The sequence below is a fragment of the Scophthalmus maximus genome, chromosome 7 (genome assembly GCF_022379125.1).
Source record: "Scophthalmus maximus strain ysfricsl-2021 chromosome 7, ASM2237912v1, whole genome shotgun sequence".
In the NCBI taxonomy this organism is placed as follows: Eukaryota; Metazoa; Chordata; class Actinopteri; order Pleuronectiformes; family Scophthalmidae; genus Scophthalmus; species Scophthalmus maximus.
The window spans coordinates 14,850,084-14,866,861 of NC_061521.1; the positions used below are offsets into that span (position 1 = coordinate 14,850,084).

General features: G+C 42.2%; 1 protein-coding gene across 1 annotated transcript in view; it reads right to left on the bottom strand.

The window, feature by feature from the left end:
• Window positions 1–410: 410 nt before the first annotated feature.
• fkbp16 (FKBP prolyl isomerase 16) overlaps window positions 411–16,778 on the bottom strand; it is a 55,053-nt gene continuing 38,685 nt past the window's right edge. The window contains exons 5-9 of the mRNA XM_035641883.2: window positions 5,187–5,404; window positions 3,828–4,009; window positions 3,544–3,621; window positions 886–1,023; window positions 411–792 (exon numbers count right to left, since the gene is read on the bottom strand). Of these exons, the coding sequence (XP_035497776.2) occupies window positions 706–792; window positions 886–1,023; window positions 3,544–3,621; window positions 3,828–4,009; window positions 5,187–5,404 (703 nt within the window). The 3' untranslated portion in view covers window positions 411–705. The remainder of the gene's footprint in view (window positions 793–885; window positions 1,024–3,543; window positions 3,622–3,827; window positions 4,010–5,186; window positions 5,405–16,778) is intronic.

Sequence of the window (16,778 nt, forward strand, 5' to 3'; positions counted from 1 at the left end):
GTCTTAGGTTTTGTATTTACTTGGTTGTATTGTTCTATGATAAATACAAATGGGATATTGATGCCTTAGTTCAGATCCAACCTAAATAGTTTTAATGGTTTTTGCAGAGAGAAGCAATCAGCAAATATTCTTGAATGAATGGACTTTCTTTCCCTTTGAGATCAAGCTTATTAGTTCTTGGAAAATCGAGGCATAGACCAATTTTTTTTATTTCAAGCATCAGTGTAAGTGATATTACAGTGCAGCTTGACTGAATTATTATCTGGATTTCACAGATTAATGTTGTTGAAAGTGTTATTTGTTTATTCAAATTACTTTGTATTTTGGTTACATTTAGACTTTAAACAGATTTTTTTTAATAGTATTTTTTATTTGAGTATCTCTGATACCTGAACATATCCCAGGACCCATTTTTAGAATGTATGCTTTAATGTTAGTCCAAATAAAAGATTTTAGTGGAAACATGAAAATCTCTGCTGCTATCGAGAATTCAGCCAGTGCCCTACTATTCTCATTTTCATAAATAGACAAAGAAACAGACAAAGATACATTCTTAAATACAAGTTCAGATTGTGGTGCTGCTGAACTTTCTCATGTCCTCTGCGTAGAAAACTGACCGAACTCTACTCCTTGTGGCGACAATGACAAAAGATGCTGATGATGGTGGCGATTTAAGATTTTACAAAGTGCTCCCAGCAGAAGATTTCAGTGTCTTGCGGTAAGAATCACTGACGTCACAAAGCTTCCCAAGGCCACCACCAGAGCGCCGAGGATAAACTTCCAGGAAATTCCCTAAAGCGCCACAACAAAGACACAGTCAAACATCCCATCTGTTAGAATTTTAAAAATTGACAGCAACTGGTTATATTTGCTGTTTTGACTCACGGATGGTTTCTTCTTAGAAGGAATCAGAAAAGGTGAGATATTCTCCCCAAGCATCTCCGCGGGTTTGGATTTCCATTCCGGGGTATCTTTGCCTCCCGATTGCCTTTTGACAAGTTTAGATAACTCCAAGTGGATCGCCTAAAGCAAACAAGAAGACAAAAATCGTAAAGCATCCAATTAAAACGAAATCTGCTTTATGTAGCCAAGGAGACATGGAGCTTTTCATCTTGAGAAGGTGAAGTTGCAGTTTTAAAAATGCCCAGCAGGTGAGAGCAGAGGTCTAAAATTCTAAGCCTCAACGGCCGGGGTTAGAAAAAAATCCAAGAAATCATAACAATTTAACTATTTTTTCATTTTAAAATGCGCATGTCAAATGTTCGAGCACTTTATATCATATTTTGCAAAAGTTGTCACTCGACAACTCATAATTAGAAAAGTGTGTGCAGCTCATAACTTCATGTGCTTTGCGTGACAGATATGTTGTTATGCTGGGTGTATTCAAGTCTCCTGTCAGAAAGACTGCAGCAATCCAGGAGTTCACGTGGCCTGTTTTGTGACCGTCTACAGACTGCACGACAATAACTCTGAGCGGCCAGATCAGGTTTCTCCAAAGTCATTTATCCAACTTCGAGGCAAGGGTGTAATTTCCAAAGCAGCATATATTTTCGTTTTGTCTAGACACAACCAGACATACTATTTGTGGCAGTGTGCCCTATAGGTCAGGTCATTGTAATACTGGAAGCAGTGTTTTGTAAACAGCTGATAGAACTGTTACTCCTCACACGTTCTTCCTGAGATCCAGCCCGCTGGGTGTCAAACTGAAATAATGTCCGTCAGGTGATATTGTAGTTCTCATGACTAGTTCTGTTAATTATAGTGTAGTGATTCTACATTGCAGCCGGAAAGGACAAGTGAGTCTCCCTTTTTTCTTTACGCCTTCTAGACTGCATGGCTTCAGAGTGACAATATTTAGCCCACGTACGTGTTATTTCTACCAGGTTTGCTGGACAACTCTGAGCAGTGCGGTCACATCTGCAGACTGCCAGATGTGCAGTTTGCCAGATCCTCTGTGGAGGATTTGGCAGATTAGACAAAACCACAAAAACAAGTCAGAACAGGCCTTCAGAAGTGCAGAGAGCTGCAGCACTGAGTTTCCCACAATGTTTTTTACCCCTGTTAAATGGAAAGATGCAAGACAAACACGCAGTTGTAATCTACTTCAGGGTGTGGACGAAGATGGGGTGAACGGGGAATATCGTGAATGAGCTTGGTCCCCGATTGAGGCTGGAGCTTTAATCAACAACGTGTTTTGCATTTTCTGGATATATTTCTGGAAGAAAATTATCTGATACATGTAGACGACTATATGCACTTATTCACACCACTTCACCCACATTTGTTATTTTGCAGCCTTATGCTAAAAATGCTTCTGCTCATCAATCTAGACTACAAACCCAACAATGACAAAGCGAAAAAACTGTATTTTAAATTTTTTTGCAATTAGGACACCTTGCTATGACACTTGAAATGGATATCAGGTCCCTCCCATTTCATGAGGTCAAAGGACCTGCCTGTAGATCTCAGAGACAGGATCGTGTTGAGGCAAAGATCTGGAGAAGGATTAAGGCAAAAAAACCATAAACAAACATCTGTTCTTCTGGAGCATTATTCCATCTTGACTCTCTGGAGCTAAACCAGACCGACCATCAGGCTCTCTTACTTCTTTTACCAAGTCCTTTCGTCCTCTGACTAGAGAAACTGAGTCCCGGATATTCCAAACTTCCATCTAAGACTTATGGAGGACACCTTGCTATCGGGAAACTTCAATGTAAGCAGAATCATTTTGTAGCCCTCCCCCAGATCTGTGCCTTGATGTGATCCTGTCTCTGAGCTCTGCAGGCAGGTCCTTTGACCTTTCGCTCTGATGTGACTTCAGCTGTGTAGACCTTGTGAGTGATTTTCCAAATCATGTCCAGTCAATAGAATTTACCGAGGGTAGAAGACTCGAATCGAGGTGAAGAATCATCTCAAACTTAGCTCAGGAGACACCTGAGCTAAGTTTTATGTATTTATTTATTTTATGAAATTGCCCTGTCATCACAGGGTATTGAGTGGAGCTAGATGTGGGAAAACTATTATTTTGTTTTTATTTTTATTGTAAAGCTGCTGCAAAACAAAATGTGACAGCAAAGTATTGAAGGCTCTGTAGTATTTATTCAGGAATTCAGATATACAGAGCTTGACTGACTCGCATTTATCTACCATTAGTTTTTTAAATATATTACAACTATTGGATGGATATATTTGTGGGTTTGTTGTTTATTAAAGTGTGTGAATAATTGCATTAGGGATGGTCTACATAAATTACCAGACATGAAAATATAGATATTGATTTATTCATTGTAAATGGCCAGGTATGAAAGTTTTCGAAAAAAAATTGCCTTGAAATTGAAACAGCACTTGTTTTTAGGGCAACATATTTAGAAGCACAAATTTAATCAGCCATTATTTATTTGTATTGATTAGTGTAGGTAAGGGCTCTAATAATAATGGTGGCTTTTCCTTTATGTACAGTATATGAGGGATGGATGGGATTCCCTGGCAGACATGGGCGGAAAATGACAACTGGGATGAACCAGCTCACCCACATAATCTCACCTTGGTGGCCGGCTCCAGTTTCAAGGCCTTTTTTAGCAACCCCATCGCCTCTTTGTATTCACTCCTGTCTGACAGGAGCTGAAAGAGATTAGAAAACCTTCAGCGTTAGAGCAGTCGCTGGTCGACCCATAAATCAAAACAGGATGAGAACAAACAACAATAATGTAGCTGCTATTTCTTTAACTCAAAAACAATTCAATACAATTTAGTATTTAACAAACTCATCTTCCTTCCAGGAAGGAATCATTTACAGTAATTGTTGCAGCAGATGATGTGATTCTCACCTTTCCCGTCCTGAAAAGGGCCTTGACGTTGTTTGGCTCGAGGGTCAGGACATCCCGGCTGGTGTGCAGCGCCTCGTTGTACTGCTCCAGCTTGAGCTGAGCGGTGGCCAGGTTGTTCAAACACTTCACCCGGTAGTCCCGTACTTCCTCCTCCTCTGCCCCCACGCCGCTGCCGTTACCATCTGTGCGGGGACAGAGCAACAGAGTCGATCATGTAGGTTCTGCTGTGGCTGTAATATGAGCTAAATAACTGCCTGAATGTTTTGCACATTGTGTTTCTCTATTCAACCCCCCAGCAAAAAAATTGTTTTAGTTCTCTGAATGGCTTGCCATGAGCATGTGCTTTTTATTTATTAACTTTTATTATTTAAATGTATTCATACATTAACATTATAACTCCACATACTTGGTATTTTCACATGGAGAAAAGGAAAGTCAGCTGACACTTAGTTAAGATCTTTTTCTTCCTTTCTTTCATTTTTACTTTATTTACTTCAAGACAATTACCAGTAAAACTCTTTTTCTTTTGTTTATTTGCACATGGTTACAACTTGATCAATTGAGAGCAAGTTATAATTTCCACATCATGAATTGCGTTTGTAAATGAAGTCTGATCGGCCCCAAAAGGAGTTAGAATGTTGGATTCACTGCTTCATTACCATATTTTGTTTTCCGGCCGTCTGCTCATCCACTAATGACACGATCTGAATGCCCTGATAACACTCCCCTCTTCAGTGCCGTGGTGAGTTCACTGACTGGTCCAACCATCATTTACACATTATGAAGCAGTTCATGTTTCTCTCTTCATTGACTTGTTCAGTCTCATTTTCCTCCCGGGCCCACCGCTGCCTCGTCAATGATGAAAGTGATTAAGAAGGTAGGCATAATATGTAAGTTGATTAGCTCTGATTATGCTTAAGAAATTAGGAAAAAGGAAAAAACACATTTATGGCGGCCCTCGGCTCGGATGATGTGGCTCTGCATCGTGATGGTGTGATTAGTGTGACGGCAGACTGGAGCGGAGCACGGAGCTGTTATGTCATTTTGGGTGACATCAATTCTGTGATTGATGTGGAAATGTTGTGTGTGAGGTCTACATCAAATGTTGTGACTTATATTCCTTATAGACCGTCCGCCCGTGTGTGTGTGTGTGTGTGTGTGTGTGTGTGTGTGTGTGTGTGTGTGTGTGTGTGTGTGTGTGTGTGCGCCTGCCCTAACACATTTATGTATGCTGTACTTTCATTTCACCTTCTCCCCGGGAAGATAATACTCACATCGACTATTATGACACATTCCTGGTAGAGCTGAGGGTATGGAAATATTTTCTATGAATAAATTCAGGTTTTGAAGCTGCCTTACCTCGGCTGCATGTGGTGAGCACATCCAGAGCCATACAATAGGCCCTGGCAGCCATGCAGTATTCCTCTCTCTGGAAATGAAAATTTCCTCGCTCTCGCTTTTGGTTGCCGATGCGGATGCGGTCCGCGATGGGCATAGTTAATGGGTCTGGTTTCTCTCTAATGCCCAGCAGCTGCAGTTGGTAGAGTAAAGGAGCCCAAGCTGGAATATCAGGCTCTCTGCACAAAAACAAACAAGCACAGACATCATCAACATCATCACAAGGCAAGGAACAAAAGAGCCAAGGAAAAGTTTATCTAAGAGTTACTGCAGAAAATCCTCCTAAGGAAAACACTGATCTTTTAAATGTCATTTAAATCAATCAACAAATCAATCTGTGATAACTGTCAAGAAAAGAAGAAACAGGTCAGTCAACAATCCTGCACACAAGACCCAAAGCTCTTTAGCTAATGCATGTCATTTGATATCCATGGTGTAAATACAGTAGAGTTTTTAGGATGATAGTAAAATGAATTTTTAAAAAGTATGATCCACACTATACGTTCCTCCACACGCAGATACAATAAAAAAATTATGCTGATGCGTGTGTGTGTTACATGTACATTTCCCCTTATCTATTGTGTTCGAGGAATCTCAGTTAGACGGACAATTTTGGATTTGCTCCTTTGGATTTTGATATTTCTCTCTGAGAACAATTGTAGTATGTAGCCCGTCTCATTGAAGTTGTCCTGGCGGGAGAGCAACTACTTCATATCAAATTGGGAACTCTTCTGCTCAGCTGTGTCCTTCGCTTCAAGGACCTCAACCTCCACCAGGTTTATAGTTTTTGATAAAAACCACAGCAGATGCACCAATATGGTATCAATTAACGTCTCAGCATGATAACATTATAATTCAAAAAATTCCAACTCGATTTCTGCTTTATTCTGCTCAGAAGAAAAAAAACATGAGATGAACTGCGACGATGCAATAATGTAAATGCAGTTTGGGGTTAGTTCCTTTTCTAAGGTATTTCATCAAACACACACAAACACAGTCAGGGAAAACAGCACCGGACCACAAATACAAATAAAAAACATATATATAAAACATATAAAAAAAAAACATATATATATACACATTACAATATACTATAAAGCAAACTTAGTTGTGGTTCTAATGATATATTTGTGTTTTCAAGGGTTTTGACAGCTCTTCTCAGCGTAGATTGAATGTCCCTGCATCCAACGGCTCACAGACCTTAAAAGCAACATTTAAAGACGTCTGAGTGACTCTGGCTCATTGAGGCAACCAAGAATTTGTTACTGATCTGCGCCGGTGAGCCGCCAATGCCTTCGTCTTACTCAGGAGTCACTCAGAAGGAAAGTTCATTTGGTTTTCAATCATCCGGCTCCTGTAACTACATGTCACACAATGGTCCATTATCAGTTACTCTGCGGAGGCGAATTCAAAAGGTGTGAGAAAGTGAATGAATGAGAGACAGTTGAATGACTGTGTTCGGAAAAAGCTCATTTAGAATATTAAAGGTTCTATCAAGACGGCAAAAAACAATGCAGAATGCAGAAGAAACACAAAATGTTTCACATTCAATCACTCACACGTTTGATATACTACAAAATAAAGTGCCCCCTTTTCATCTTTAAAGAGGATCCTGACAGTTTAATGAGCTCAACAAAATAAAGGCTTTGAAACTAAGTCAGACAGAAGGAAGTGTAGCTTCCCCACAGACCTCACCCAGTGACTGTTGGCTGCAAAGTGATAGTACTGGGAGTCGTGTCCGGCCATGAATTATTCAAGCTGGTTGTTGTCAGTGACACAGTTTACGTCTGTCAAAGAGAATTTGTTGTATGCCCAGTTTCTGTAGGGCTGTGTCAGCAGGTGGGATCAGATTACCCTTTCACCCCTCTCCTCTGGAGACCTCGTCCACTGTCACAGGAGTGTGAAACCAGCAGCTGAGCCGTGGCCTCAGAAACCTGAGCCGGATCCCTGCACTCCGGACCGGAGGACGCGGTGTTCAGAGACGTTATTGTTTGCCATTGTGAGTACAGTGCGTGGATGGAGGTCTCTGGGAAGACGATCGGGAACTATTTTTGACGGCAGCGATTAGTCCTGTCGGCTTGTTTCTGCATAACTGCTGCATGTTTACAAGGTTCAGAGACTTGTCAGCCCAGTTGTGTAACGAGCGTTCAAGAGCAGCAGAGAGGAAGACAGTTGATTCATTTATGGAGAACACAGCACACAGCTTTGGTTGCACTGGGAAATGTTAGTCTTTCAAAAAACGGGCCTCATCCATGTGATCACTAGAGAGGGCTCCTTCGCTCCGGCTCATGTCACGCGTTTTACTAGCGTATTATGAACGTCAGACAGCCTCCAAATGATTCACACCACTGTTGGGCTTTCTTTCACTGTACGAACAAGCTGTAGCAATGGGTTGCCCTTGCATATTTCTCTACTCTTATCTGAAAATATTACACAATATTCCAAAGGCTGCATATTATGTAACGGTGTGCAGGGAATAACAATAACACACAGTGTCCACTGTGCACTACACGTGCATTAAATGGACTTCCGTGAATTTGCTCCTGAAGCCGCTGCTAAAAAAACCCCCACAATGAATACACAGTCCATGAAGCCAAACTGTTCCACAACACAAGAAAAATGTACTAATATCATTCAGGCAGCACATTGAACCAATCCACTTTTCTTCTTCCAGATTCCAGTTTAAACAGCAATTGGTAAAAAAAAAATTTGAGAAGCTCACTGTATGTTTTGAATATAAAAATTGATCCATCCATTTTCAATACCACTTGTACTTTGTGATTTGGCGAGAGGTGGGGTTCACCATGGACAGGCCACCAGGGTATAGAAGAGCTGCACACCTACGGACAATTTAGGGTCTCCATTTAATATAACCGGATTATTTTACTGTGTCACAATGTCCCGTTGGCTCAGACAGATCACAGTCATGAACGGATCCATGTTTGGTTTGTAAATGACTCTGCAGAACACCTTAGTCATCATATCATTAAATACTGATTTAATTTAATGCAGAAGGATCTTAGCCACTTCGCTGCTCATTACTTGCAGAGATGGGACACACCAGATAAAAAGTGATGAGTCATTTCTCATCAATCAATGCAGGTACGGCTGCTTCAGTGCAAACTAAATGTGCCACATGCAAAACTGAATCCCAGATGATGTATTAAGGAAACGCACGCACGCACGCACACACAGAGAGAGAGAGAGAGAGAGAGAGAGAGAGAGAGAGAGAGAGACACAGAGAGAGAGAGAGAGAGAGAGAGAGAGAGAGACACAGAGAGAGAGAGAGAGAGAGAGAGAGAGAGAGAGAGAGAGTGAGAGAGAGACACAGAGAGAGAGAGAGAGAGAGAGAGAGAGAGAGAGAGAGAGACACAGAGAGAGAGAGAGAGAGAGAGAGAGAGAGAGAGAGACACAGAGAGAGAGAGAGAGAGAGAGACACAGAGAGAGAGAGAGAGAGAGAGAGAGAGAGACACAGAGAGAGAGAGAGAGACACAGAGAGAGAGAGAGAGACACAGAGAGAGAGAGAGAGACACAGAGAGAGAGAGAGACACAGAGAGAGAGAGAGAGAGAGACTGCTAAGTGCCTGACAAATAGAAATCGTTCACATGCCGGATTCAAGAGGTGACCTTTTAGGCACAATGTCATTAAGCTCAGCAGCTGATACAAACAAGCAGGTGGCAAAAAAACACAACAACAGTGCAGCGTACAGAACATCAAGTGAGGATTTATATCCAAAACACAGAGATAATCTTCACTTGTTGCCTAGCCCGGTGAAACCAGACTAATACTCAAATGCGTATTAGCCTGGAACCTCTCGGTTCATTTCCATTTCCAAGAAGCGTTACCAACGGACGCAGACCAAAATGCCTCCAGACGCAATTGGATAGAGCCACAACCAGTGACAGCAACGAATCATGTGACGTCTGTTGAGAGACTCGAAAATGTCAACTGACCAGAGCAGAGAGCAGATGATGATGATGATTCCACAGTGTCTGTGAACCAGTGTTGCCATTTTTGTGGGAGAAATTTTGAAAATATACAGCAGTCAAATGCTTCTCTCCTCGTCACGGTGTAAACCCAGCCCATTATCAGATAATCAGTTGTGATTGGTTTTTGTGTTTTCTGCCGGAGGGAAATCACTTCCCAATGGAGGGGATCCGGACCGTACTCTGGCAGAGCAAATAAAATGAGCTCCCGGGCTAGTTGTTGTCATCGTGAGCGACAATAACAGCATGACGAGCCACCGAGTGTAATCGGAGAATGCAAGAATGACGGATCCATAAGGTTTTCAGTGTCATGTGGGTCACTAGTGATTTGCAGCGCACCAGCGTGCTGCTGCACGGACCTCAGACAATGAGCCCCCCGGGTCTTATTAGTGCAAAGAGGAAGCAGAGGCTGGTCAGCAGGGTGAGATCCCTCCGCATCATCCCAGTGAAATGTGAAGCTGAAAAACTTAAGCCCAGTTATATCACCTAAAACTCAGTCAGCCTCTCTCTGCTGCTCCACTGGAGACTCCCACTCTCATCACTCAAGGAGAATCTTTAGTTTTTGAATCTAACATGCCATTAGGTTGATATCTTTGTTCTAGAATTATAGTCTTTGAGCATTATTATACAGTCATAAATACTTTTTACAATACATAGTTTGTCAAATGGAGTTTTTTCTAAAACGATTTTCTTTATTCTTATATCTTTATATCTTACATCCTGTCTACGCACACAGCATTTGAGTTGTGTTTTTCATTCGTTGGTCCACACATGCCCACAGATGCGCTCCAATTTTAACCAGTGCATGTGCGAGCTTACTTTATACTCTCTGTGAAAAATGTCTGAGAAAAGGGGCTTGAAGCACATCCCTCTGCTTCTGCTCTATTTTTTCCTGAATTTGACATTTCTATCGGGCTCTGAGCGTTGCCAAAACGCAGGTGACCCGCAACTCAGATCTGTGTCTGAACATGTCCTGTGAAGAGGAACACACGAGGCAGCGAAACTGCTGCTGCTGCTGCTGCTGCTCCACAAGTGCTGCTCACGTGATGCCGTCTGTGTACACACGTGCCATTCTATCCAGCTTCCTCTGTCAGAAGAATACCTGTGCAAAAACCTTGGTCAAATGCATGACAAGATATCTGGATGTGGACCAAAGTGGTGATCGCACTGACTGATCGACCACCTCCAGATGCATTAAGTTGTTCATTGGTCCCAAAGATTTTATAGAATAACCCTGTGATAATAACTTTTACAAAGAAATGACTCCTGTCCCCTAACCAGAGTAAAGGTCAGATAGAGGAGACAGAGTTGCGGGGGGCAGGTCAGAGCAGCAGGACAGAGCCTGGGGCTGGGAGAGATCAGGACTTAGCTGAGGGATAAGGATCTGAGATGTTTGCTGAGGCAGCAGCTCGTGGCAGCACTGACGGACAGAAACAGGTTCAGGTGCCGTGCTGGAAGTTCCCTGCCCACATTTGTGGAAATGTTTACTGCAGGTCACCAAGGAAACCAGGTCTAACAATATACTGTCAGGTAGCTGGCTAGTGGTTTTGGTAGTAGTTCAGCTAAAGTATCAAAACTAGTTTTCAACTGTGACAAAATGAATTGCCATTACTATTAACAATAGAAATTACGTTTTTGAATGGAGACTTGAAGTGTTTTTGTTTGAGAGTCTGTCTGAGTTAACGTTCCTGTAAAATAGTAATTTTAAATGTGTATCTACAATTGTAGATATAGAATATAGAATATAGGGTTAGGGGAGCTCTCTGAGGACAATCATTCCTTTGTTTGCCAGAGATCTACCTTTAACTCTTTCGAGGGTTCTGGTGAATTTGCTCTTCTGTGCTTCCCTTATTTCTATGGTGATCATCACTCATCCATTCAGTCATTCAATTACACTCTGGCCTGACAGACTGCATTGATATGTTGTTTCACTACATTATTCAGTCTTGACTCGTTATTTAGCCCAAAACGGAAGTACCTGTGGTAAATTGTCAGTACATTTCAGTCATAGAATCATCTAAGTAGAAGTCTATTAAGAGTATAAATGTATTTATATTTTTTTATATGATCATTTGCTTTCTAGGCGATAGAGAAGATTGGTACCGCCGTGACCTACAACAACTTGCAATCCCAATAACTACGAACCACACAACCGGAATTCAACAAGAGTCGAATTTGCAGTTAATGAGAACACAGTTCCTCAACCAGCAGTGTTTTTATGTTTCTCGTTCTTTGACTGTAAACAGATCAGATTGAAAGAGGAATATCTCCTCGTTTCTTGTGTTCCTATGAATGATGTGATCGGAAGGACGTTTTTTTCCCCTCGTGTGTCATGGGAAGTTATGCATTCATTATAAACTTCCTCATTAGGTTGTATGATAGTGCGGCTGACTCACCCCATTATCTGTCATGCAGACCCCACGCTGGACTGATTGAAAGGAAAAACTCCCTCAGAGGGAAAACAGTGGTCACTTTGACGTCATGCACTCCAGCTTAAATGATGGAAAGGACAGTGATGTACCGCACACTGGTTACTATGGTTACAACCTCAGATAGTACACTAATGTTCCGTGATAGATGTGGTGTGCAGCTTGTATGATAATACAAAATCCTAGAGGATTTGTGAAGCTGTTTATTTTTATTTTTTTACGGCGGTGAGAACCACTCCACTGCTGCTGTTGTTCAGTGTTGTCTGTTTTGACTCTTGGACGGCCACGAGGCACCAATGCAGCCGTGCAAAGGAGCTTAGCTTTAATCCGGCCATTGGTGAGACGTCACAGCTGTTTTTCCTCGCCTGCTGCCATACAGCAGCCAGTTAATTTGCAGCCAAACAGCCTCCTATTACAGTCAGAGATCTAGAAACTAGCAGGCCTTTCAGCCGCTTTCTCGCCATGTGCTTTCCTCTCCTGTTTGTTTTTAATTCCTCCTGCAGCAATGAGCCAATAAAACTGTGCTTGCAGGGATCAATGGCAGCTACTTCCTACATCCTGGCTGTTGAGCTCCTCAAAAGTCCCCATATAAGCTACCAGCGATTTCCTTAGCCTGTTAAAATGAATCCAATCTCACCCCCAGGCTACCTGCAGGGAACATAGTAGCTTTTTAACTGCGGGATGGTGTAACTGCTCGGCCATCAAGAGAGAAACTCGTGAGGGTCCTTTGGTTACACATCTTTATTAAACCAGTTCTTAGTAGAGAAAGTACAGTAAATATACCAGTTAGTAGGAAGACTGAGTACCAGTGCCTTGAGTAAATAGGACTGACTGAGATATGAATGTGAGACAGAGAAACAGATCATACAGACTTTTCTAAAACAGAAAGTTATTTGTTTTTATCCTTGAAATCTAACAAACGTGCATTTCCTTCCTCATAAAACATTTCAAAATCAGATTTATAGAGATAGTTCAACCCTTCATTGTAAACATTTCTGCCAGCAACCTTATTATTTCTCAACTTTTGCAACAAAATGTTGAACTAAATGTTCAACAGTCATTGTTTTTTTGCAGCAACTGTCTCATGAGAGCTGTGAGACTCAACTACACAGCCCATGTGCGAGCTTCTAAAAGCAGGTAAAATCTTCATTATCTAGTACATGAGCCGCACAGTTATCTGAAGATATCATATCCCGGGACTGAGGATAGATATAGTATCAATCAATTTGAGCCATCGTACTACATCGTGTGTATGGTTTAGTCAAACCAAAAGGCCATTTCTCCTGCTGCCCCGGGAACTGCGTTCTAGTCGCAGCGGATTTTCTGAGGGATAAATGTAACTGCAATGACAGCTCGGTTCTTTCTTTGCACAGACATGTCTAGTGATTCTATAAACCAGATCTCTGCCAGTTTTGTATTTCCCTTTTGAACTTCAAAGCTTTCTACGTCACGACAAATTATGAGTGAGGTGCCAAAAATCCAGCTCTTTGAAATATGAAAGTCCTCCTCTTCCATTTCTGCTATATTCACACAAATGCCTGCCCACTCCAGTGGACACGTGAATCGCTGAATGTTGCACGACGCGCAATTCAAAGATTTGTTTTTGTCGAGGGTGTGCGATTTGAGCATGAAATAATTGTGAGACATTTTGATTATCATTCTGCAGGATCGCTGTGTGTTGATCCCTCTCTGGTTGTGAACATTAACGTTTGTGACCAGCAGCCGCTCGCTGCTTTATGTACGATATTGTGGTCGGGAAATAAATGTCATAAAGAGATATTGATCAGGAATTAATTTCCCTTCTGAGACCAAGCTGTCACACATGCACGTGCTGCAACCAGATAACTCCCACTGAGAAAATGTCACAGTTTGCGTACATAACAAACGGCCAGCAGTTATCACGCTCCCTGACTGATTATTTAATTAGATCGAATGTAGCGGTTGTTGTTTATGTGCACCTGAACAGCTACGTCTGGCCTTCACACCTTTAATGTCGGATATACACAATGTGTGCATGTTGCACCGCTTGTGCACTCTCTGTGTACGTCTAACAGAAATATCATTATCATTCACTGTCGTCCTTCTGTCATATCGCTGTCCAGGAGAAATATGACCACAGTGAGTGTGAGTCTGTAATCTGCCCAAGTAAAGATCCTGCTTCCTTTCAGCAACCGCCAGCTCCGACTCGCTGTTGCAGCCTGTGAATCAATAGTAGCACACTGAACTCCTGACTTATTAGTCGGGTCGTCACGGAGGAGGAGCTGGCTGAGTAAAGCAAATGTAGCGTGGCCATGAGCACTATCCTTTAGTCTCTTTGACCTGGATCATCAATCAAAAGTCAGTGTCATTTCTCAAGAGGAAGGGCTTGACTTTACTTGACCAGAGCCTCTGGCAATGGCATAGGTCACACTCATCACAGAAATCTTGGAAGAGCGAACCCAGAGAGCCCGTTTACAAGGAATCTCAGGCTGCTTCTGCTCATGTTATGTAATTGATGTAATTCTGTCAGGGGTATTTTTTTTTGATGTTTTTTTTAACACGCAAGCTCATCGGTGCTATCAAACAACGGACATCTACTTTGTTAATCCCTAAGCTTAAACACTGCACATCTGATTTTGATTTTGTAGTGACGATGACGGGAAAAAGGTGGGGGGGCGGTTGACTGGTAATTAACTCTGCAAGAAATATTTTGAAAGTGTGTGTGTCTGTGTGTGTGTGTGTGATAGACTGCTCCAGACGGTTGATGACGGAGCACTGACGTCTCAGCAAGATGAGTCACGCTCCCCGTCCTCTCTGACGGTCCCTCCTCATCTCCATAACACACACACACATACTCACACACGCAAACGCACGCCAGTGCTACTTGTGACTCTGCTGCACTTCTCCTTGCTCAACGCTCGAAGGCAACGCACGTCACCTCACATCCCTCCACTGCAGCAGAATGACACATAAGCTTGTTGATATACATGTTGTGTTTTAACCTGTCGATTCACACCAGCACTACTCCATGTAGTGTGTGTGTACGTGTGCGTGCGTGCGCTGTAAGAAGATGCCTGCCCCTCCACTATACTACCTGCTTCTGCTGGACTTACAAATGATGTATGACGTGTCTCCATGAGTTACACAGCAACTCTGTCTCACGACTGAACAGTCTGTCTGAGTAAACGTTCCTTGAAAATTGTAATTTGAAATGTGTATCTACAATTGTAGATATAGAATATAGGGGTGGGGGGGTCTCTGAGGACAATCCTTCCTTTGTTGCAATCGTTGTTCTTTTAAAAACTGACAGAATTTGTTGTGTAAAGAATTAATGAAAAAAATAAATCACTGCATGAAGTTGACATGATTATCAGATTGCCAGAGTCTAAAAGTTACAAAAGTTTTTTGTTGTTTGGAAGGTTTCAGACACTGTATCACAGTCCAATAAATGTCGTGATATAGTAGTAGTATATCACAAGGTGGCACGCCGCACAGAACTAATATTTCTATTCTCAACAGCAGAGTCGGTAGATTTTATTCCTGGTGGCACAGTGCCTCGCTTGGTGCGCACTTACACCCGCAATTTGCTGTGTTCACAAGGGGGAAGCTGACAAGACACCCAGGAGGGTTACAAGGGCCTGTCACGCTCTTGGTAAAGCTCTGGACAGGTTGGGAAAAGTGTTAAATGGAGGGAGGAATAGTCCAGCATTTGGGATACAAGCTAATCCACTTTCTTGCTGAGACTTGGCTGAGAAGATTGGTTCCAATCGCCTGTATGTGCAGTAAATATAAAGCGGCGTTGCTGCCAGCAGAGGATTGGCTTAGGTTAGTACAATAGCTGTAAAAAGCTAGCCTGACTCTGTCCACCAGAACAAGATCCATCTATGCCTGCAGTTCTAAAGCTGCCAAATCAACACTAAATATCTTGTTTTTCAACCCATACAAACAAAGCAATACAAAGCAATATATATATATATATATATATATATATATATATATATATATATATATATATATATATATATATATATATATATTAAAAAGCTCCAACTAGTGTGGTTATTGTAGTAAGTACCTGCTCTAAAAACACACTATGCACCTAAAAGTCAACAAAACCTCATTTCAGTTGAAGAGATTTACTGTCCCTCCAATAACCCACAACCATGGAAAGCAGAAGTAGATATAACTGAGGGCAGTGCTAAATTACAACCAAGGCTGTGTTGATGAGAGAGATAAACCTGCCAGTGGTAGGGGAAAAGGGTAAACATCCTGGGAGATTAGATGAGGGACATGCACAGTTCAAACACTGGTCAGAGTGGCAAAAGGCAGCTGTTGCACCAAAGTAACCCACCAAGTTTTCAGAGTCACTTATTAGTCAGGTTTTATTCACACATTTCTTTACCCATAAGACTCAAACCTTCATCACTGGCAGTGGCCAACAGAAGAGTGCATGCTCGCTGCGAGCGAGTCCAGATCTTATCTGGAGCGTGCTACAGCTGTCAGTGCTGGCTGGTCTGCTCCTGCAGTGTGAGGTCTGGGAGTGGTTTCTAGTCAGCCGGCTGCATCTGTGTCATGAAGGAGAGACACAGCTGCCAAAAGCTACAGTCAAACTCGTTTAGGTTGCATGAGCACGCAGTTAAAAGTTCAGTTGTTGCTGCAATCCTTCACTGGCGACAAACGATAAATGAGAAAGAAAAAAAAAAGCATGTCTCTTGTGCTGAGAAGGAAGACGAGTGTGGGGAAGAATTGTTTAGATTCATGGCCGTGCTTTTCCGCAGAGCAGCGTCTCAAAGGTCACGTTATTCATTTCAGGTGGTTCTGCAGAGTGAGTCACACCACTTTCATCGCAGAGAGGATCCCCACCTCACCGATTTTCTGGGTGGACAACATGCTTACGTATCTGGGGACAAGGTGACGAGGTCTGGTGTGCGTAAAAAAAACACCAGACATCCGCACGGCTCTCTGGTCAGTGACTCACTGTACCTGTCTATTGGCGAGTATGTGCCTGATGTGATGTAAAGCAGAACTGCCAGTTCTTGGCTGTGTCATGTTACATTGGACAATACGAAGAGAGATTAGTTTGCCAGAAGAGGAAGAAACATGAACAAGAACTTAATGAGTGCTGTAACACTTTAACATTTTAATTCATGCAGCACAAG